Source organism: Malurus melanocephalus, unplaced genomic scaffold, assembly GCF_030028575.1.
Source record: "Malurus melanocephalus ecotype Western Australia unplaced genomic scaffold, MMel_1.1 scaffold_23, whole genome shotgun sequence".
Classification (NCBI taxonomy): Eukaryota; Metazoa; Chordata; class Aves; order Passeriformes; family Maluridae; genus Malurus; species Malurus melanocephalus.
Window position 1 is genome coordinate 2,165,364 of NW_026623255.1, and position 16,168 is coordinate 2,181,531.

General features: G+C 36.9%; 1 protein-coding gene across 1 annotated transcript in view; it reads right to left on the reverse strand.

Moving 5' to 3' along the window:
* The window catches only part of REV3L (REV3 like, DNA directed polymerase zeta catalytic subunit), a 106,800-nt gene that overhangs the window by 7,057 nt on the left and 83,575 nt on the right, over positions 1 to 16,168 (reverse strand). The window contains exons 19-28 of the mRNA XM_057390190.1: positions 13,980 to 14,095; positions 11,824 to 11,942; positions 11,081 to 11,199; positions 10,001 to 10,142; positions 6,172 to 6,416; positions 5,068 to 5,176; positions 4,043 to 4,249; positions 3,309 to 3,418; positions 2,194 to 2,308; positions 530 to 667 (exon numbers count right to left, since the gene is read on the reverse strand). Of these exons, the coding sequence (XP_057246173.1) occupies positions 530 to 667; positions 2,194 to 2,308; positions 3,309 to 3,418; positions 4,043 to 4,249; positions 5,068 to 5,176; positions 6,172 to 6,416; positions 10,001 to 10,142; positions 11,081 to 11,199; positions 11,824 to 11,942; positions 13,980 to 14,095 (1,420 nt within the window). The remainder of the gene's footprint in view (positions 1 to 529; positions 668 to 2,193; positions 2,309 to 3,308; positions 3,419 to 4,042; positions 4,250 to 5,067; positions 5,177 to 6,171; positions 6,417 to 10,000; positions 10,143 to 11,080; positions 11,200 to 11,823; positions 11,943 to 13,979; positions 14,096 to 16,168) is intronic.

Here is a 16,168-nt window from a genome sequence, read left to right on the forward strand (position 1 = left end):
TTCCCTGTCTTTTAGAATATTTTGCCATGAGTTTAGTAAATCCTTCCATGTGGTTACCTTTTTTAGGCTTAAMTTTTTTTGGCATAAATTTCTTTTAATTTGTTTAAAACCAAGATTCCTAATTACTTTTTAACCTCCCAATACACAGCTTAAAATAAACAGGCAAGAAAGCATATTTTAAAGGAATTCTTAGCTGAACTAGATTTATGCAAGTGAGCTATTTGGCAGACACATCAGTGAGTCTCACTCATCTGCCAGTTTACTTCCACTGGATCAAGAGAGGTCTTTCAGAGAACTTACTTGGGCCAAGGGCTTTTAACGGGGCTTTTAGGGGATGAAATATAAACTGTAAAATGCAAGCCCTTGTAATGTTGTAAAATATCTTTAATTTATATTTCAAATCACCCATACTAGAAAAACAGATAAAGGCTAAGACAACTCAAAGGGTCTAGAAACTCTGAGAAAAAACAAATATATAATGAAATAACAGAGTACTGTAATTTTGTTCAGAAATCTATGAATACTTTACCTTGGAAACAGCAGGACAGGAGTCCCTTCGGACTGTCTCTATGCCTTTTGCATCAAATACTGGGTCCTTCTGGTCCAGTGTTTCATACATGTAACCCACGTACCTCTTTTTAGTTTGCAGGACACATGGCAAGTAGACCTGGAATGTTTAGAAAGAAGATAACCCAGTCTGAAATGTGTTGGGTGGGAATACAAGGTGACCTTGAACACAGAGGATTTCTCAAGGAATACTATGCTTGGTTGGTTTATTTGGTTTTGTTGGTCTGCTTTTTTAATTTAGTTTTTCTTTTATTAAATCATTACAAYTGATAAAATAGATCAAAGGACTCAACTCATAAAGGATGAGGAAGTTGGGATTCTGTAATGTTCCATTCTTAAATCACTTTCTATTTCATCTAGCTGAAGCTCAGATGGAAAATTAAACGCAGTATAAACTGCAGCAAGTACCTCTACTYTTTTTGATTGCATTCGGCACCATTTCTAATGTAACTCTATTATCTTTCTTTCTTATAAAGACAACTTCATTTTAAACATCAGAGAAGAAAATGTTCCCAGCAAAAGTAGTGGCTTAGAACTTTTTATTTTCAAACTCTTTCTAATAAGGAGATGCCAAAAATCAGCTAGTATCTCCATCTGAGGAAAGTATGCTTTATAAATGCCTGTGACTGGAGAACAGTTTCTCATTAGGGTTTCTCATGAATGGATTTTTAGGGTCATGGTCTCTTTTGCTTGTTTTCTCCAAACTCTTCTTTCATTCTTGATTGTTRAAGTATTCCTTGACCAGTTTTAAATGAAAGAATGGAGAACAATTTCTTCTTCCTAGTGTTACTAGGATAATATCACATCTTCCTGACTCTCATGGAAGAGGGAGCAGTGAGTTTAGATTGTCTCAGGCTTACAAATTCTGGTTGAATTTGTTGAGTCAGATATGTACTTTGGAAACATCCAGATCAGCTGAACGAATGTTAACTGACCAGAACACCTTGCTAATGACTTTACAGTGATCAACTTTCATCAAAATCAGTAACATACTGCCTTACTCCTCTAGAAGAGATTTGTTGTGGTTAGTATTTCTTTCAGAAGCCTACTGAATGGATTTTTATGGTTTTCCATTTTACAGGCATATGTATCATATGGACATATGCTGAAGTGTGCTAAGGCTGGCTRAAAAATCAATATCAGGCTTCTAATTAATTTAAATGGGGATGGTGAACATTTCCTCTACAAAGATGCACACATTGGTTTAATTGCAGGTATACAATACCAAACTGAGGGAGACATTTCCAAMAACTGGTGAGACAGGAATTCAAATTGCCTGATGCTGCCAGCACAACAAGCCACTGACGTGAAAATAGGAATATTTCTTTTTATTGTTTATACCGTAGTGGTCCTCTGAACAAGGACTCCAAAATAAAACAAGGTCCCTGAGGCATTAAGGAGATTGCAACATACCCACAAAAAGAACACATTAGAGTTTAGAAAAAACATTTCAACTTTTTTTTGGTGGGGTTTTTTGGTGGTTTTGTTTGTTTGCTTGGTTTGTTTCTGTGGGGTTTGGTTGGTTTGTTTTTGTGGGATTTTTTGTTTGTTTGCTTATATTTATTTTTGTTGGGGTTTTTTTTTGACAACATTCAAAACACTTGAAGCAAAGTATTTTCCTTTTACCTTTTCAAACTTCAGTTTAACAGGTTTGGGGTTTGTTGCTGTTACAGCTTCAGCAATYTCTTGACCAATCTTAAAAGACTGTTCCTTCGTGGCTCCCTTCAAGAGTACAAACATGCTACAAGAAATCAGACATAGAAAGTGAGTGCAAATCTGTTCAACATAGTTCCCGAAAATTATAAGCTACAGTTTCCTGGTAGCAAGGCAGGGATGTTGCTATCAGTTGCACTCCTTTCCTTCAGTTAGAAAAGCCAAAAATCTGAGAAACTTTAGTGTTCAGCATGAGATGAGGARTGCCAAAGGGGATTATGAATGCTGTGACTAACTGGTGAGGCAGGGAATGTGACTGCTCCCAGGCACTGCAAAACTGGAGYTCCCAGGAAAGAATTATAAAGAGTTCTCATATGCCTTTTTTTCCCAACTATGGGCAGCAACAGGATTTTACTTCCTCTCTCCAAAGATCTTTTTTTTTAAATGAAACCACTATGAATTCAGTATATTTGAAATGTCACRTCTTTTATCAAATCTGGCTGAAATCAGTCATTGGATTCACAAGTTATTAAGAAAGGACAGCCAGACAAGCTTTGTTTCCCAATGGCTGAAAAATTATCCAAGTGTAGAACAGAGATGGATATGCCTAGAGCATGGCTATTATTTAGATRAAAGACTGACTGTGAAAATGTATGTCAGGCAGCCTAATAATATCTTTGTATGCTCTGGTGGCTGCTTTTGAATTGTATCCACTTCTGAAGCTTATAACAGTGCCTTCCTCGAGGTGCAATGCCTACTCTGTTATAAATATTCTCCAAAATAAAATTTGCATAGGAAACAGGCACAAAAATAGCAATCCGGTAAATTACATTTATATTAATTCACAACTGAAAAAGTATTTCCCCCCTCCTTCTGTTCCACRTAATTTCAAAAGACAGGAAACCTTCAAAACACTGAAAGAAACCTGTGCAAACAGGGTATTATTTACTTTGCATATTCTGCAAGCCAGTAAGCAACATCCAAAGAAGGTCCACATACCCTTCTCAGCATGTTGAGACAAAAGCAACATCTATCTATGAAGAACAACTGTGATTTTAAAACATTACAAGAAGCAGAYCATTAATTACCTGTCTGTATCACCATATACCACGTGAGCACCCCATTTTTTTGTATCATTCACCAGTTTAATGGCACGCTCCAATGTTTCTCTGGCTTTGTGGACAATGCTGTCTCCAATCTGCAAAGTCAAAGATGGATTGAAAATCTTTATTCTACTGCTAAGCCAAATACTAGGTCTTAGTAAGCACAGTCTAACTGTGCTTGATCTTTTTATGAAAATTACTGACACATTATGTTTTATTTCAGGGTTTAAATACATACAGTAAATAAAAAGTTGCTTAACTTAACCCAAAATAATAAGAACTAAAGGAAAAATAATCAAAAATTATTAAGTATTAAAATAAAGAAAGATTTGTTTTAAACTTCTGTAGAAGTATTAAAAATGTAAGGAGCAAGACAAGACTGCTTAGGAACATTTTCTCTAGTTTTTGGATTCTGCTGATTCCTACAAAAACTACGAAAAAGCTATAATGTTTTGCTTCCAGTATTAGAACTGTAACCAATCTCTTTTGGAAACAGTTTTACAGAAATGCCAACTCCAAATGCTCCTTTACTGGAAGAAGAAAARGAAGACCTTTATATTTTTCAAGAAGATCACAAATAAATCCTTAGTTGCTGATACTACAAATAAAAACAGCTTTTCTGAAGGTATTTAGTTTGTTTCAAATAATAATAATATTAAGTTATCTCACTAGTGTCTTTCCAACATTTTTTATGCATTTTTACCTTATGCCACCCTTACCTCAGTGCATGGCATTCTTCCAGAAAAATTAGCAGCAGTATAGCCAAAAGTAAAATTAGCTATATATTTAAGACCCAACTGACGAGCTTCAAGCATTCGAGTCACAGCCTTGTCATTCTTGTAAGCCTTCATCGATTGTTTCACCATTACCCTGGTATTCAAGATTTCTTCCAGCATCCTTGGCAGCACACCCTTTCTTACTGAAGGCTGCCATAAAGGGAATGAAGAAAAACAAGATGTTAAGAARCCCAACCTAAACAGAACCGTTAGTTAACCACTGTCAGGAAGACAAATTAATTAGCAAGATGCCCTAGCCACCAACAGTTTGGCTTCTCCCACAAATATTACAAGGAACAGGCAAAGCTTAAGGACAGAATAAATAGCTTTTTGTTCTTTGTATTCATCAGTCCTGCTAATCCAATGTTTAGATAACCTTTTTAACTAAAACGTGACTTCAATATTTAATGTTAATTCTCAAACTATTAAATGCTGACAGAACATTATCTTTTAAAAATTCTGCAAATATTCTTTACTTTACATTATGACACTAAATACATGTATGCTGGTGGTGGGCTATTTGTAACAGCTCCAGGCCATATTCATTACACATCAGCCACCAGGACACACAGTAACATGAGAACAATAGAAAGCAAGTCAGGGAGTTTCATCTCCCAAATAATTTCTATTTTTCTAAGAAAGAATTCTGCTATACAGGCAGGAGAAGAATGAGTTGTTACACACAGATAATTACTGTTTGATCCCCAAACTGCACAAGTAAAATACAGCTTAATTATAGATGAAATAAGCCTTCAGCATGAAGGAAAGCGTAAAGACAGTTTACTTCCTGAACTGCCAGAAGTTCAACACTTTGACAAATATCAAAAACATTGGGAAATGAGAAACTGAATCTACTCCTTTCTATCTGCTCTTAATGCAGCAAAATACAAACTACAGTATCAATYTGATCTTAAGCTAGTCAGCAACAGGCAGAGAAAAATGCTGTCACAGAGCACTAACATCATTACCTTGACAAAAGCTACTCCACTGGGTGACACTGTGATATCGTGCCTAATTTGGTAAAGTAAATCAGGAGGTACTCTCAGAGATGTACAGCCAAATTTGAATGCATCATACCTAATAAAGAGAAAATTTAAATATGAAGACCATTCATTTGCAGCCTAATCAAGTAAAAGCATCAGCTCACATTAAAATGCTGATAATGCCAGCAAGGACAGAATAATCTCAGGTATAAACAAATATAACATCATTTCACATTTCTTAGCTACATACAAAATGTTCTAGGAATAAAGAAGTAATAAATAGCTAAATTCCAAAGCATGCATAATTTATCAGTTCTGCTCTGTGTTATGAATTATTACCAAATGCTGAGTTAGTGGAGGCACATACTCAATACTGTAATCCCCTACGGAAACATGACATGCTTACCAAGTATCACACTGCATTTACTTTCTTCCTACAAATTCAGAATTTCAAATCAGAAACGTGAAAACCTAATGGTGACACCTAGCAATAACTGTAGGCATCCTTCCAATCTTCAAAATACTGTCTTATAGCTGTATTATTATAAAGAGCAGTGAGACCTTTTTCCAGTTAACAGAATAATTGTTAAGCTCAATGCAAGATACTACAAAGAATAACTCAATTGTACCTTTTAATTTTTAGTAGTTAGAATCAGAGTGAACTACAGCTGATATAGGAACAACCACTAATTCACTGAGGAATAACACCCGTCCAGTTTTGAAAACAGGTGGTGGATTTATATTAATTTTAACTTATTCTGAAGCAGTATTAAAAAAAAAAAAGCATCACTGCAATAATCAAAGAGGTGTACATACACACACACAGAGCTGTTTGTTATGGGGATTTTAAGAGAACAGTCTAATTCTATATTTAATTAAAATACATATTGATGTGTATATGTGTGTGTGYGTATACACACGTGCACATACCCACATGGTAGATTTTTACCATCTGTATTGTGTAACAGAAAATGGTGCTATTCATACGTGCCCACCGTTTCCAATGGCAACCAGGGGTTCTTGGTACCTTGGAAAAGACACTCAAGTCTCTATGGAATCAAAGCTTGCAGGAAAAGAGTAACAACTTACTTTCCTAAGTTTTCAACATGTCCCAGGCAGGTTGAAAAGCAGTAGTTGTATGCTATGACAATGGAGGGATATAAGGACTGGAAATCCAAGACAAGAACAGCGTTGCTGTAGAAGCGGGACTCYGGCTCCATGATCAAGGGAACACACTGTGGGGCTTTCATCTGAGCTCGCTGCTGGACACTGGGACTCACAGCAATGTAATTCATTGGCTTTGCAATGCGCAGCATCACAGACTCCACACGGTACTGCAAAGCAGTTTGGATATAACCATTATTATTACAAAAGTGCAGAACAAATATTAGCCAGTGCAAACACATATTTCCTGAATTTAAAGCATAAATAACTGTTTTTCCAAAATAAATAGCCATGYTCTTAATATATATTTTAATTATATKTGATATCGCTAGATCATCTCCAGGTCCCTTCCAACCCATTTTAGGATTCTGTATTTTGCACCAGTTATAGTATAACTTTTCTATGTGTTTCCTCTTCATTTAGCCCTAATCATTGAAAATCAAGTACTTTTAATTTTTATCTATGAAAAAAAACCCATCTAACAGGCTTCAACAATATGTGTGAATAGCCATGCTACAGTGGATGAATGAGCATTTGCTAAACTATCGTACTGTCAGACTTGCAGATCTCTGAAGAAAACAAAGTATAATATGCAGTAAATGCACTGGGTATCATGCTTTCTCTCTGATATCTCAAATAGCACAGGAAGCATAAAAAAACAAACCTTGTTGAAGACATGACAAAATGTTGTGTGTGTAGCTAGCAACATGAAAAAAAAGAAACCCAGTCCTATTTATTTATATATTACTCAATGCTTTAGTAAAGACATTACAAGCACAAATAGGTAGGTGCATTCACAATAAAACCAAAAATACCTGAAAACTACCTTCATGGGTTGCAAAGGACTGAAAATCCCAAAATGTCAAAGAACAATCCTACATAATCCTAAACCTGTGCTTTGTTAGCACTAAATCACTGTTTCAAGGCCCTCTGCCTGACACACTACATATTCAATCATTGTACTGAATGGACTAGATATAATTTCTTAACCTTGAGGTTATCAATGAACTTTCAGAACTAACAGCTTTAAYAAGATCCTGCACCTTAAAAACAGGTTGGGGTTTGATGTGTAGTAGTTAGGGAGCAACATAAACTGACACTGCTGCCTTGCACTAATTGCACAYCAATTTGTGACCAGAGATGAGCTTGGATGTGTGACAAGGTGGTCAGGGGCTGGTTCTGGCAGGAGGTGGATTTTGTTTTTTATTTTCTAGTTTTCAYGGAATCACAGAAYCATTTAGGTTGGAAAAGACYTCCAAGATCACCAAATCCAGCTGTTGATCCAGTACTGCTAGTGCCACRTCTACACATCTGTTCAATACYTCCAGGGATGGTGACCCTGGATAGCCTGTTCCAATGTCTGACCATCCTCTTGGAGAAAAAAAAAATTTAACAGCAAATCTAAACCAGCCCTGGCACAAATTGAGGCCATTTCCTSTTGTCCTATTGCTTCTTACTTGGGAGAACAGGCTGACCCCCACCTCACTACAGCCTTCTTTCAGGGAGCTGTAGAGAGCAATAAGGTCTCCAATGGCCTTCTTTACTCCAGACTAAACACCACCAGCTATCTCAGATGCTTTCCAGCCACTTTTCCTGTAGCCTGCAGCACTGCAAGGAGTTGTTGGGAGCCAAGGGCAGAACACTCATACAATTGGCCTCAGCCCATCGAGCCAGCCTGTCCAGATCCCTCTGTAGAGCCTTATCGGCCTCCTGTTGTCTGCAAAACTAAGGGAGCACTTGATCCCCTTGCCCAGATCATCAATAAAGATACAAAACAGGACTGCTGCCTCCTGTTTGTTGCCCATGCTGAGTGCACTGGTGCAGATGCACCTCAGCTGGGCCATAGATCCTACCACTTTTTTTAAAAGGGGGAAAGCCCTAATCCCTACACGACCATTCTCAGGTGCATCTCTTGTTTCTAACACATCAAGAATCCTTTTGTTGTTGCTGCCACCTCTGCCTCCCCTGAGACAGCAGACCAAAGGACTTTCCTAGGACACTGTTTCTCAAACACTGKTGTGATGCTCYCAGGTTTATCTCTAGTGAGCCTGGTTTTATTCCTTGCCCGCTTCAAATTGAGTTTAAAGCTCCCTCAATGAGCCCTGCTGGCTCCTGTGCAAAATTCAGCAAGTTCTTCAAACTTCTGACTAAAAATCTGTATGCCTATGACCATCTCTTGTTAGATTTGTTTAGTCTACTATGAAATATTCAAGGTGGCTTAATACAGTAAAATAAATTTTAAAGATGACTGTAAAACTTAATGAGAGATACAAACACGGAAAAATAAGATATCTGAAATATGTTCTTATTATTACTATTATTACTTATGATTATTCAATTTTAATCTTTTTAGCTAAAGAGTTTCATTTTTTAGCTAAAGAGGAGTATCTTAATAAAAGATAGTGATTCTTCTGTGATTCTTCTTCTTCTTCTGATTCTTTTCTGTGTGAAAAAAATTATTTAAGGTGACTGGGAATTGTCGCAATTGCAGTTTTTGTGATCTAGAAAGTTTCAATGGAAACAGAACGTGCACAGAAGGGAAGAGAAAAGAACAGTCAGGATAGAAAATGCAGCAAGCTTCTGTTGCTCACTCCCACTCCCAGACATCTGATAAAATGACAGGCAGAACAGTCTTTGTGGGCTGCAATCATGACAGTTTAAGYATATCAGTGCTGGCAATATGCCAATCCCACACTCCCTGTCCCTAACTGTGCATTTCTCTTCCCTTGCTCCAACAGTGGTGTTTTCTGATAATATGGTAAACCAGATCGGGGAGAGAAACTGGCCAATACCTACTGAACACTGCCATGGTTCTGCTTATGGTGCCTGCCCCTTTCCCCCAAATATAGAGTCAGTATCAGCAAGACCAACAAGAACCTGCTCTGGGTCAGGAAATGACACAGACAACTGCAGTCAAAATGGCAAAAGTATTTTAATAGGATTGATTTGTAAAGGGAAACTGCAGCTTCAGACACTCCCATATCTAACTGGCTTATGACAACAGAAGAGCTGAAACATGTGACAGATTCACTGACTCATTCCAGGTGCTGTTCAGGTCTCACATATAGCCACAAAAACAGCTGAGTTAGCCATGAAAACAGCCAAGTTAGCCTCATCACTCAGAATCTGGGCAAGGAAAGTCTTTGTGATTACTGGAGACCGCTGGGCTCTCAAACAAAGCRCAGATCTTGCTCTGTCCTGCTCCCTTTTCTCTCTGACACCAGTATCAAAATAATAGAACCACAAACATCTTCCATGACTTGTACTTTATAAAGCCAAAGCACCTCTTGTCTTATTTTAAAATCTCACCCAAAGATCTGCTGCAACAGAAATGCCACTTAGAATACATTCAATGCTGCTTTGTCTGCCCTGGATGAAACTAATCTAATCTTTCTAGAACATGCTCAATTATATATATTTAATGTTTTAGAAAGCATGAATTTTCAGACTCAGAAGTGCAAACAACACCAACTCAAAGGGAAAGCTTAGTAGTCCTGAAGTCAGTAGAAGAGATTCACTGGTGTGATTAAATTTGGGTAACTCTTACTTTTAAACTCTGAGACTAGGCAATTCAAAAGCAGCAAACCAATGAATTTAACAGTATTCTTTATGTTTCAATTTCATGTTAATTCATGTTAACAGTCTTCTGTGAGCCTACAAAAATACACATAAGGACTGAAAAAATACTGAAGAACAAAAACATTCTGTAAAAACTATTTTGGTTTTGTGAAGTGCAAGGAAAACCAAGTCTTACCTGGGCGCCTCTTGTTAATACATGCAAGAACTGAATGCCAAAAAGTCTCGCCATTTCACTCGTTCTGCCAATCAAATCCAGTTTGTCTAACAACAGGAGATTCCCACGAACCCGGCTAACATAATGATCAACCATTTTCCATCTGTGAGAGTGAACACCTCATTATAAACAATCAGGAGAGAGCTGCTCTTTCTACTAYGACAAACATATTTTTATGTTAACTTGTTACAAACCAGCAAATAAAAATTTCCYCTAGGACACTGTCAGACAGAGCTTTCAAAAGTGTGGCATACATAAATAAACAMTTAGGTATTCTAAAGATAGACACAGAATGTGTTACAGCAAACTACTGTTAAAGCACCCGACAGTGATGTACTACATCTGGCTCTCCTCACTGCCGCAAAGCAGAAACAACTATCTCCTCATCTGTTTACATGTTTTATAACTGAGTGGACCTTTGTGGAAATGTCCTTCTGCATTAAGAATGCCYATCACAGCTGAACATAAATTCACCATTTCAGCGTAAACCACGTTTCCACAAGATTTAACTTTTGCAGAAATTTTATGTATGTCACAAACAACATGCGGATCAATACTGAGTTTCACAAATTGTTCGTATCACACAATACCACATTGCTTCAAGRCAAGGGAAGCTGAATGTGATACATGTCATATGAGGGTATTTTTAAGCAGCTATAGCTACTGCCTTAACATCTTGCACGCCGTTTTTTTGTACTTCTTTTAAGCCTAACTTGCTTGACATGCACTGTGAACAGTTCATTAAAAGCCCTTCTGATGAACAGTATATACGAAATTAAATAAAGACATYACAGAACTTTGAAATAGTACATCTATTCAGATATGTTAAAAACGTAACTGAAAATATCTTGTTGAAATATTGAGGGTATAACTATAACAACATAACATGCAAGTAAATAAGCTCATGTCGCTGCATATACGCTGCCCTAGTGCCTGAGCTAAATTGATTATTCCTTCCTATGCTGACTTTACCTTACACCTATCCAGTGTTATGAATCTGGCCTTAAAAACAGCAAACAAAATGGATTAATAGATSATTACCTGTAGACATCTGCCTTATTGTCAAACCAATCAGACAAAACTCGGAACGTAAATAAAGGAAAACGATGATGAAGAACATGAAAGCCCACATTTTCAAAAGTGTAATTTGTTAGATTCACCTAGAAAAACACAGCAGATATGTCAAGATGCMTGATGGATTTCATAATACAAAAATCTCTACTTTTCAAAAACTGCAACAATTACATTTATTAACTTATTCATATTTTGCTAAAAAAATATTATTTAGCCTCAGAAGTCCCTAACTGTATGCAAGTCAGGAGAAAGTATCCCTCATCAATTGAAAAGAACATGCACAATTAAGCAGTTCATAAAGATCAGGTCAGGACAAGATTTGTAAAGACTGGGCCATTTGAGTATTAAACATAAAGTGATAAATGGAACAACAACAACAACAAAAAGTAGATCTGACAGCTTAAAATACATTCAAGTACTTAATGTAGTAAAAGTACCATACTAGACAAATTCCTAAAMCAAGCAAGTTGTTCTCAAAACCCACAAATCAGTGAAAAGGAGTATCATTAAGAAACATTACTGAAAAAATAAGGGCTTCAGTACTTTMCAGTTTAGTGATATGCAAAATCCATTCTCACAAACTGAAAAACTACTCAATTTGAAAAGGTGTACAAAGAAAATAAACAGTAAATTACACAAGTTACACCCAACTTTCAACGAAGTCTGCAATAAACCCAGTAAGTCAGAACATTAACCTTTWAAAAAATTACCTCATGTCTCATCATTCTCCAAATATTCAAGACAATTCGCCCAACAATATTTATTTCACTCATTGTATCTGCTCCGTATTCATCCAGCTCAGTGGCAAATCTGTTCTCTTTCTTTTCGTCTAAAGACATTAAAAGAGTATATATTTACACAAGTTATAAGACAGTCAAGACCAGATAAAGCTATCCCTCTTCCAATTTGTGCTCTCTAGAAAAAWAAGAATTCATAAAGATTGCCTCTGTTCATTTAATCAGTTATTGTTCCTGAAGAATAAATTTGAGAGCTTTGTGCTAAAGAAAGAAACTTGTGAGCTTTGATGACCYATTCATACTTAAACTATCATATGTTCCTGTTTTCATATATAAAATAYTTTAAAATTCACCGAAGTCCAACTGCCAACAACTTTCAGCTGAAGATACAGATTTTTTTCTCGTGTTTTCTCATCTCTGGGAGGACTCTGTAGCTCAGTTCTTTTCTAAACACACCMCAGGTATGGAAAGCAACAAAAGAGTATACAAATACTCAAATCTCAAGGAAGAAGTGTGTGAACATAGTGCTTCTAAAACATCATATTCTCCTGGCCAGGCACACAGKACAATAGCACAAAAGATAATTCCTKTGCTGGGGYATGCCCAAAAATTGAAGTAGCCCATAYCATGTTCTGTCACGTACTCAAAAARGCAAACACTTCAAGATGKGGAAAGCAGTTATTGATACTCTCTCTACAACKCTTCCAGCTTCTAATCATTTGCAGCTTCCTGGCTCAGACATTATTTTAACATTTATCATTATCATTGATCCCAACAGATTTTTCTCTCAAGAACTTATCCCCTTTTAAAGCAATGTACACTTTAAGCATTTGTACTATCTTGTGATGAGGAACTCATCAGTTCAGCAATGCAGGGATTAAAAATCAACTTCTATTCTGTWGCTGCCACTTCCAAGCTTCATTTGATTTCCGGTTCTTGCATTGGAAAAGACCATGAAAACCCAATCCCTATYTCCCTTTACATTCCTCAAGATTTCAGCTTTTACCTTTCCTACACAGTTGTGTTTCTTCTGGGACCTCAATTTACTAAATTGCTAGACACATTTGGATTATCCTTCTCATCTTTACTGTTCTCCTATATCCACTTTGATGGGGGGAAGGTTATATGGAGGCTACAACCTCAGTATCCGAGGTATAAGCATAGTACAGATTTTTACATTTACATTCACATTCACTGCTATGTATTTTCCATGCTTCATGATTCCTAGCATTTGCTTTTGCAACCATTACAAAGCAATAGGCTCAAGTTTTTAATACATCATCGTAAAGCACTTATTTCATGGCTTTTTAATTTCTGTGCAGATCTTTGGCAAGAGCCCGGACAAAAGCAGTTTTTTCAACTGTTTTGATTTTTAAAATCTCCCTCATCCATATCACCTTGTCGCAAGAGCGACAACAAATTTTTGGGACAGTTTTTAATTTTACAAAGTCATCCTGAATMTTCTCAGGTGTGACAGCACTTTTTTTTAGCTGTTCACTAACTCCATTCTTCAGAATGATGGCTTCTATTGATTGGCTAAGTACAGACACTAGGCTTCCCATTTGCATCCAAGTTTTCCTGCCAGTCTAAACAGACTTTTTTATCAATGTTGGGAGGAAAGCATCAGCACTTGGGCCCAGTAAAACTGGCCCAAAGTACAAGAATGGTTATTGACAGTGAGGATTTTATTACAATGCTGCTGTCCAGGACAATTRCTGCTCAGGAGCATTTTTATGTTCTTGTATCCCAGCCAGAGAAACCACAAATGGTAATTATGGTAKGTRCTCTGAATGACTGAAACCAAGGAARGCAAGAGAGGAYCTGGCAGCAGAAACATCTCCMAGAACWGAAAACCTAACATACAACTGCAGAATCTAAATCCAGATTCATGAATACAGGACATACACAGAAGTAGAATACTCCAGGAATTTGAAAATTCAGGAAACACCAGAATCTCACTGGTGTTTCTAAGGTTTTTTTGGTGATTATATTATACAACACAGGAGCAGGAACAAAAAAAAAAAAAGAGGCCCATCTGCAAAAAATACTCTGCATTTATTTTTAAAATTTGTTCATAGATTTCACCTTGCTTCCACTGCAACTGAACTAAAGCCTTATACATAACTTACCTGGCACACGAGAAATCATCTGGCATAAATCAACATTCAGTGCAGCAGCCCTCTGTAAGAGATAACCCCAGGAATGCATCTGGACTTCATAGCCTAACAAAATGTCTGGGTCATATCTAGAGAGGTAGGGGGGAAAGAAAAAATGAGCTTCATATCATTTAAGAAAATATTTTCCATGAACAGCGTATAAGTAGGATTGCATTCAAATCATGTTGAATTTAAAAAAGATGCAGTCACAATCAGTTTCTATGAAAGCAGCATTGGGACTAGGAGACAATATTTAAAACAGGCAATCACTTCGGATTTTTAATAACATTCAACATCAAAAATATTTAGAAAGAATATTTTCACTGGATTTTTTTTACATACTTCTATTATTTCAGTCTCTACAAATAAAGAACAAAATCGAGGCCTTGTCACATTTTGTTGATGTAATCAGGATGTATCAAGCATAAACTGAAACCTGGCTACTGGCATGAGAGATGTACAGTGGAATATGGTCATGCCAGTGCAACAGAATTTGTCAGTAGGAATTAACTGGAATATTTTACAAATAATGTGTCACACATACWGCAKWRWAWTKYKKWWTMATSTRWSKKWWMKWWRGRWSYTWAWYKWWRASMWWSWAKTRKKWRWWKARAWYTGSWRSWKAKKGWWRSYTKTCTMWRYKKWWMMRYWKAGAMARSYWWCMMTMWSYWSCARWTYTMWWYWMMYAMYWSWKKSTYWMARWTWARSWYCYWWMKWWMMSWYMMATKAWWMMAMRWTWYWMTGCWGTATYTCTTTCCAGCTGRAAAATCTGACTGGCTCAAGTATGACAAAAAGAAAAGTCAGATTGACTTCTGACACAGTCACTTCCAATCAGGCTCAGAGAAGAGCTGAATAGACAGAAGGACAAACAATGTGGCTTTAARGACAAAGCACCTCTAGGAGTTGGCTCAGAGGAGACAGTATCACCTACCTTTTGAGTAGGCACTATTAAAACCAGAAGTCATGACCTGGTCACTTGCTCAAGAGTGTAAGAATGATTTMTTTGGGCTGGGCAGAAAGAGACCAGCCAAAGCAACATGAGATATCTATTATCTTTATAGCAAAAAAAGAAAGGAAGCCTCAGTGGGAAGAATAGCTGCTTCTTGGTTAGACTAAATTATCTTTAGTGTATTTTCCAACCTTGATGATTCTGWGATTCTTTTAATGCAGCTAAGGGGTTTTGAATTCCAGCAGGCAGCATTCAATACAAYTGAATGTCATAAAAGCAGCTGTCAGGAGGTAGAGGACTGATGACAGGCTGAGGGTCCTGTTCCTCAGTCTATGCCCAACACTGCAAGAGGAGGCAGGCTTGGAGATCTTTTTATGGGAGAACTAGGCAGGGGCCCCATCTTAAGGACAGGATCTCTGCACTCCTTGCATCCATAAACACAAGGAAAAAATGYAAACATTTCCTGACCGTTGAATACAGAACACCCTTTCCCTGAATACTGAGTTAGTTGTATCAGAGACATTAAAAATGAAGCTTCAGACTTTCAGGAAAGTGTATTCTTTGCATAAGTGTCCCAGCCAAAGGCAATGACAACTCATTTTGAAGATACCAATCACTCTGAGAATAGCTCCAAAAAGAGTTTCTCCACACTTCTGCCATGGACACTAACTTTCTGTGAAAAAGAACTGAACCTTCTTACTCAGCATGGCTATCTCTTTATTACAATCTGGGCTTTTGCACCTGCCAGAAGTTGCAAAAATCCCCTTTATCACCTACTTGTRCTTGTGAGAGAATRGTTTTGGTATGATTTTTGCCTATARYAGAGGATTCTAAAGTAAGTTTTTSATTTCTAGYRTTCTACTTAAAGTAAAAGAATAAGTACTTTGCATTTGGAGGTATTTTGCTATCTGCAGTTCATGTCAAAAGAATAATTCTTTGGTTTTGGAAAAGGAAATGATCATCAGGAGTGGAATCAGKGAATTTACTCAGTTTGGAAGCCTATTCTACCAACAGTACAAACCCAAAGCTACTTGGAACAATTTACAGACATATGACTGAAACTAGCCTGCCGTTCATTCCAGCACAATGATCAGTGTCAAAAGGAGTTATGACCACTTGCTGCTCTGCACAGCACACAGTGATTGCCAAATGATGCTCCAAAAWTATTAATAGCTCCATTTAAGCTTTGAAATAAAAAGAAATTATGTCACGT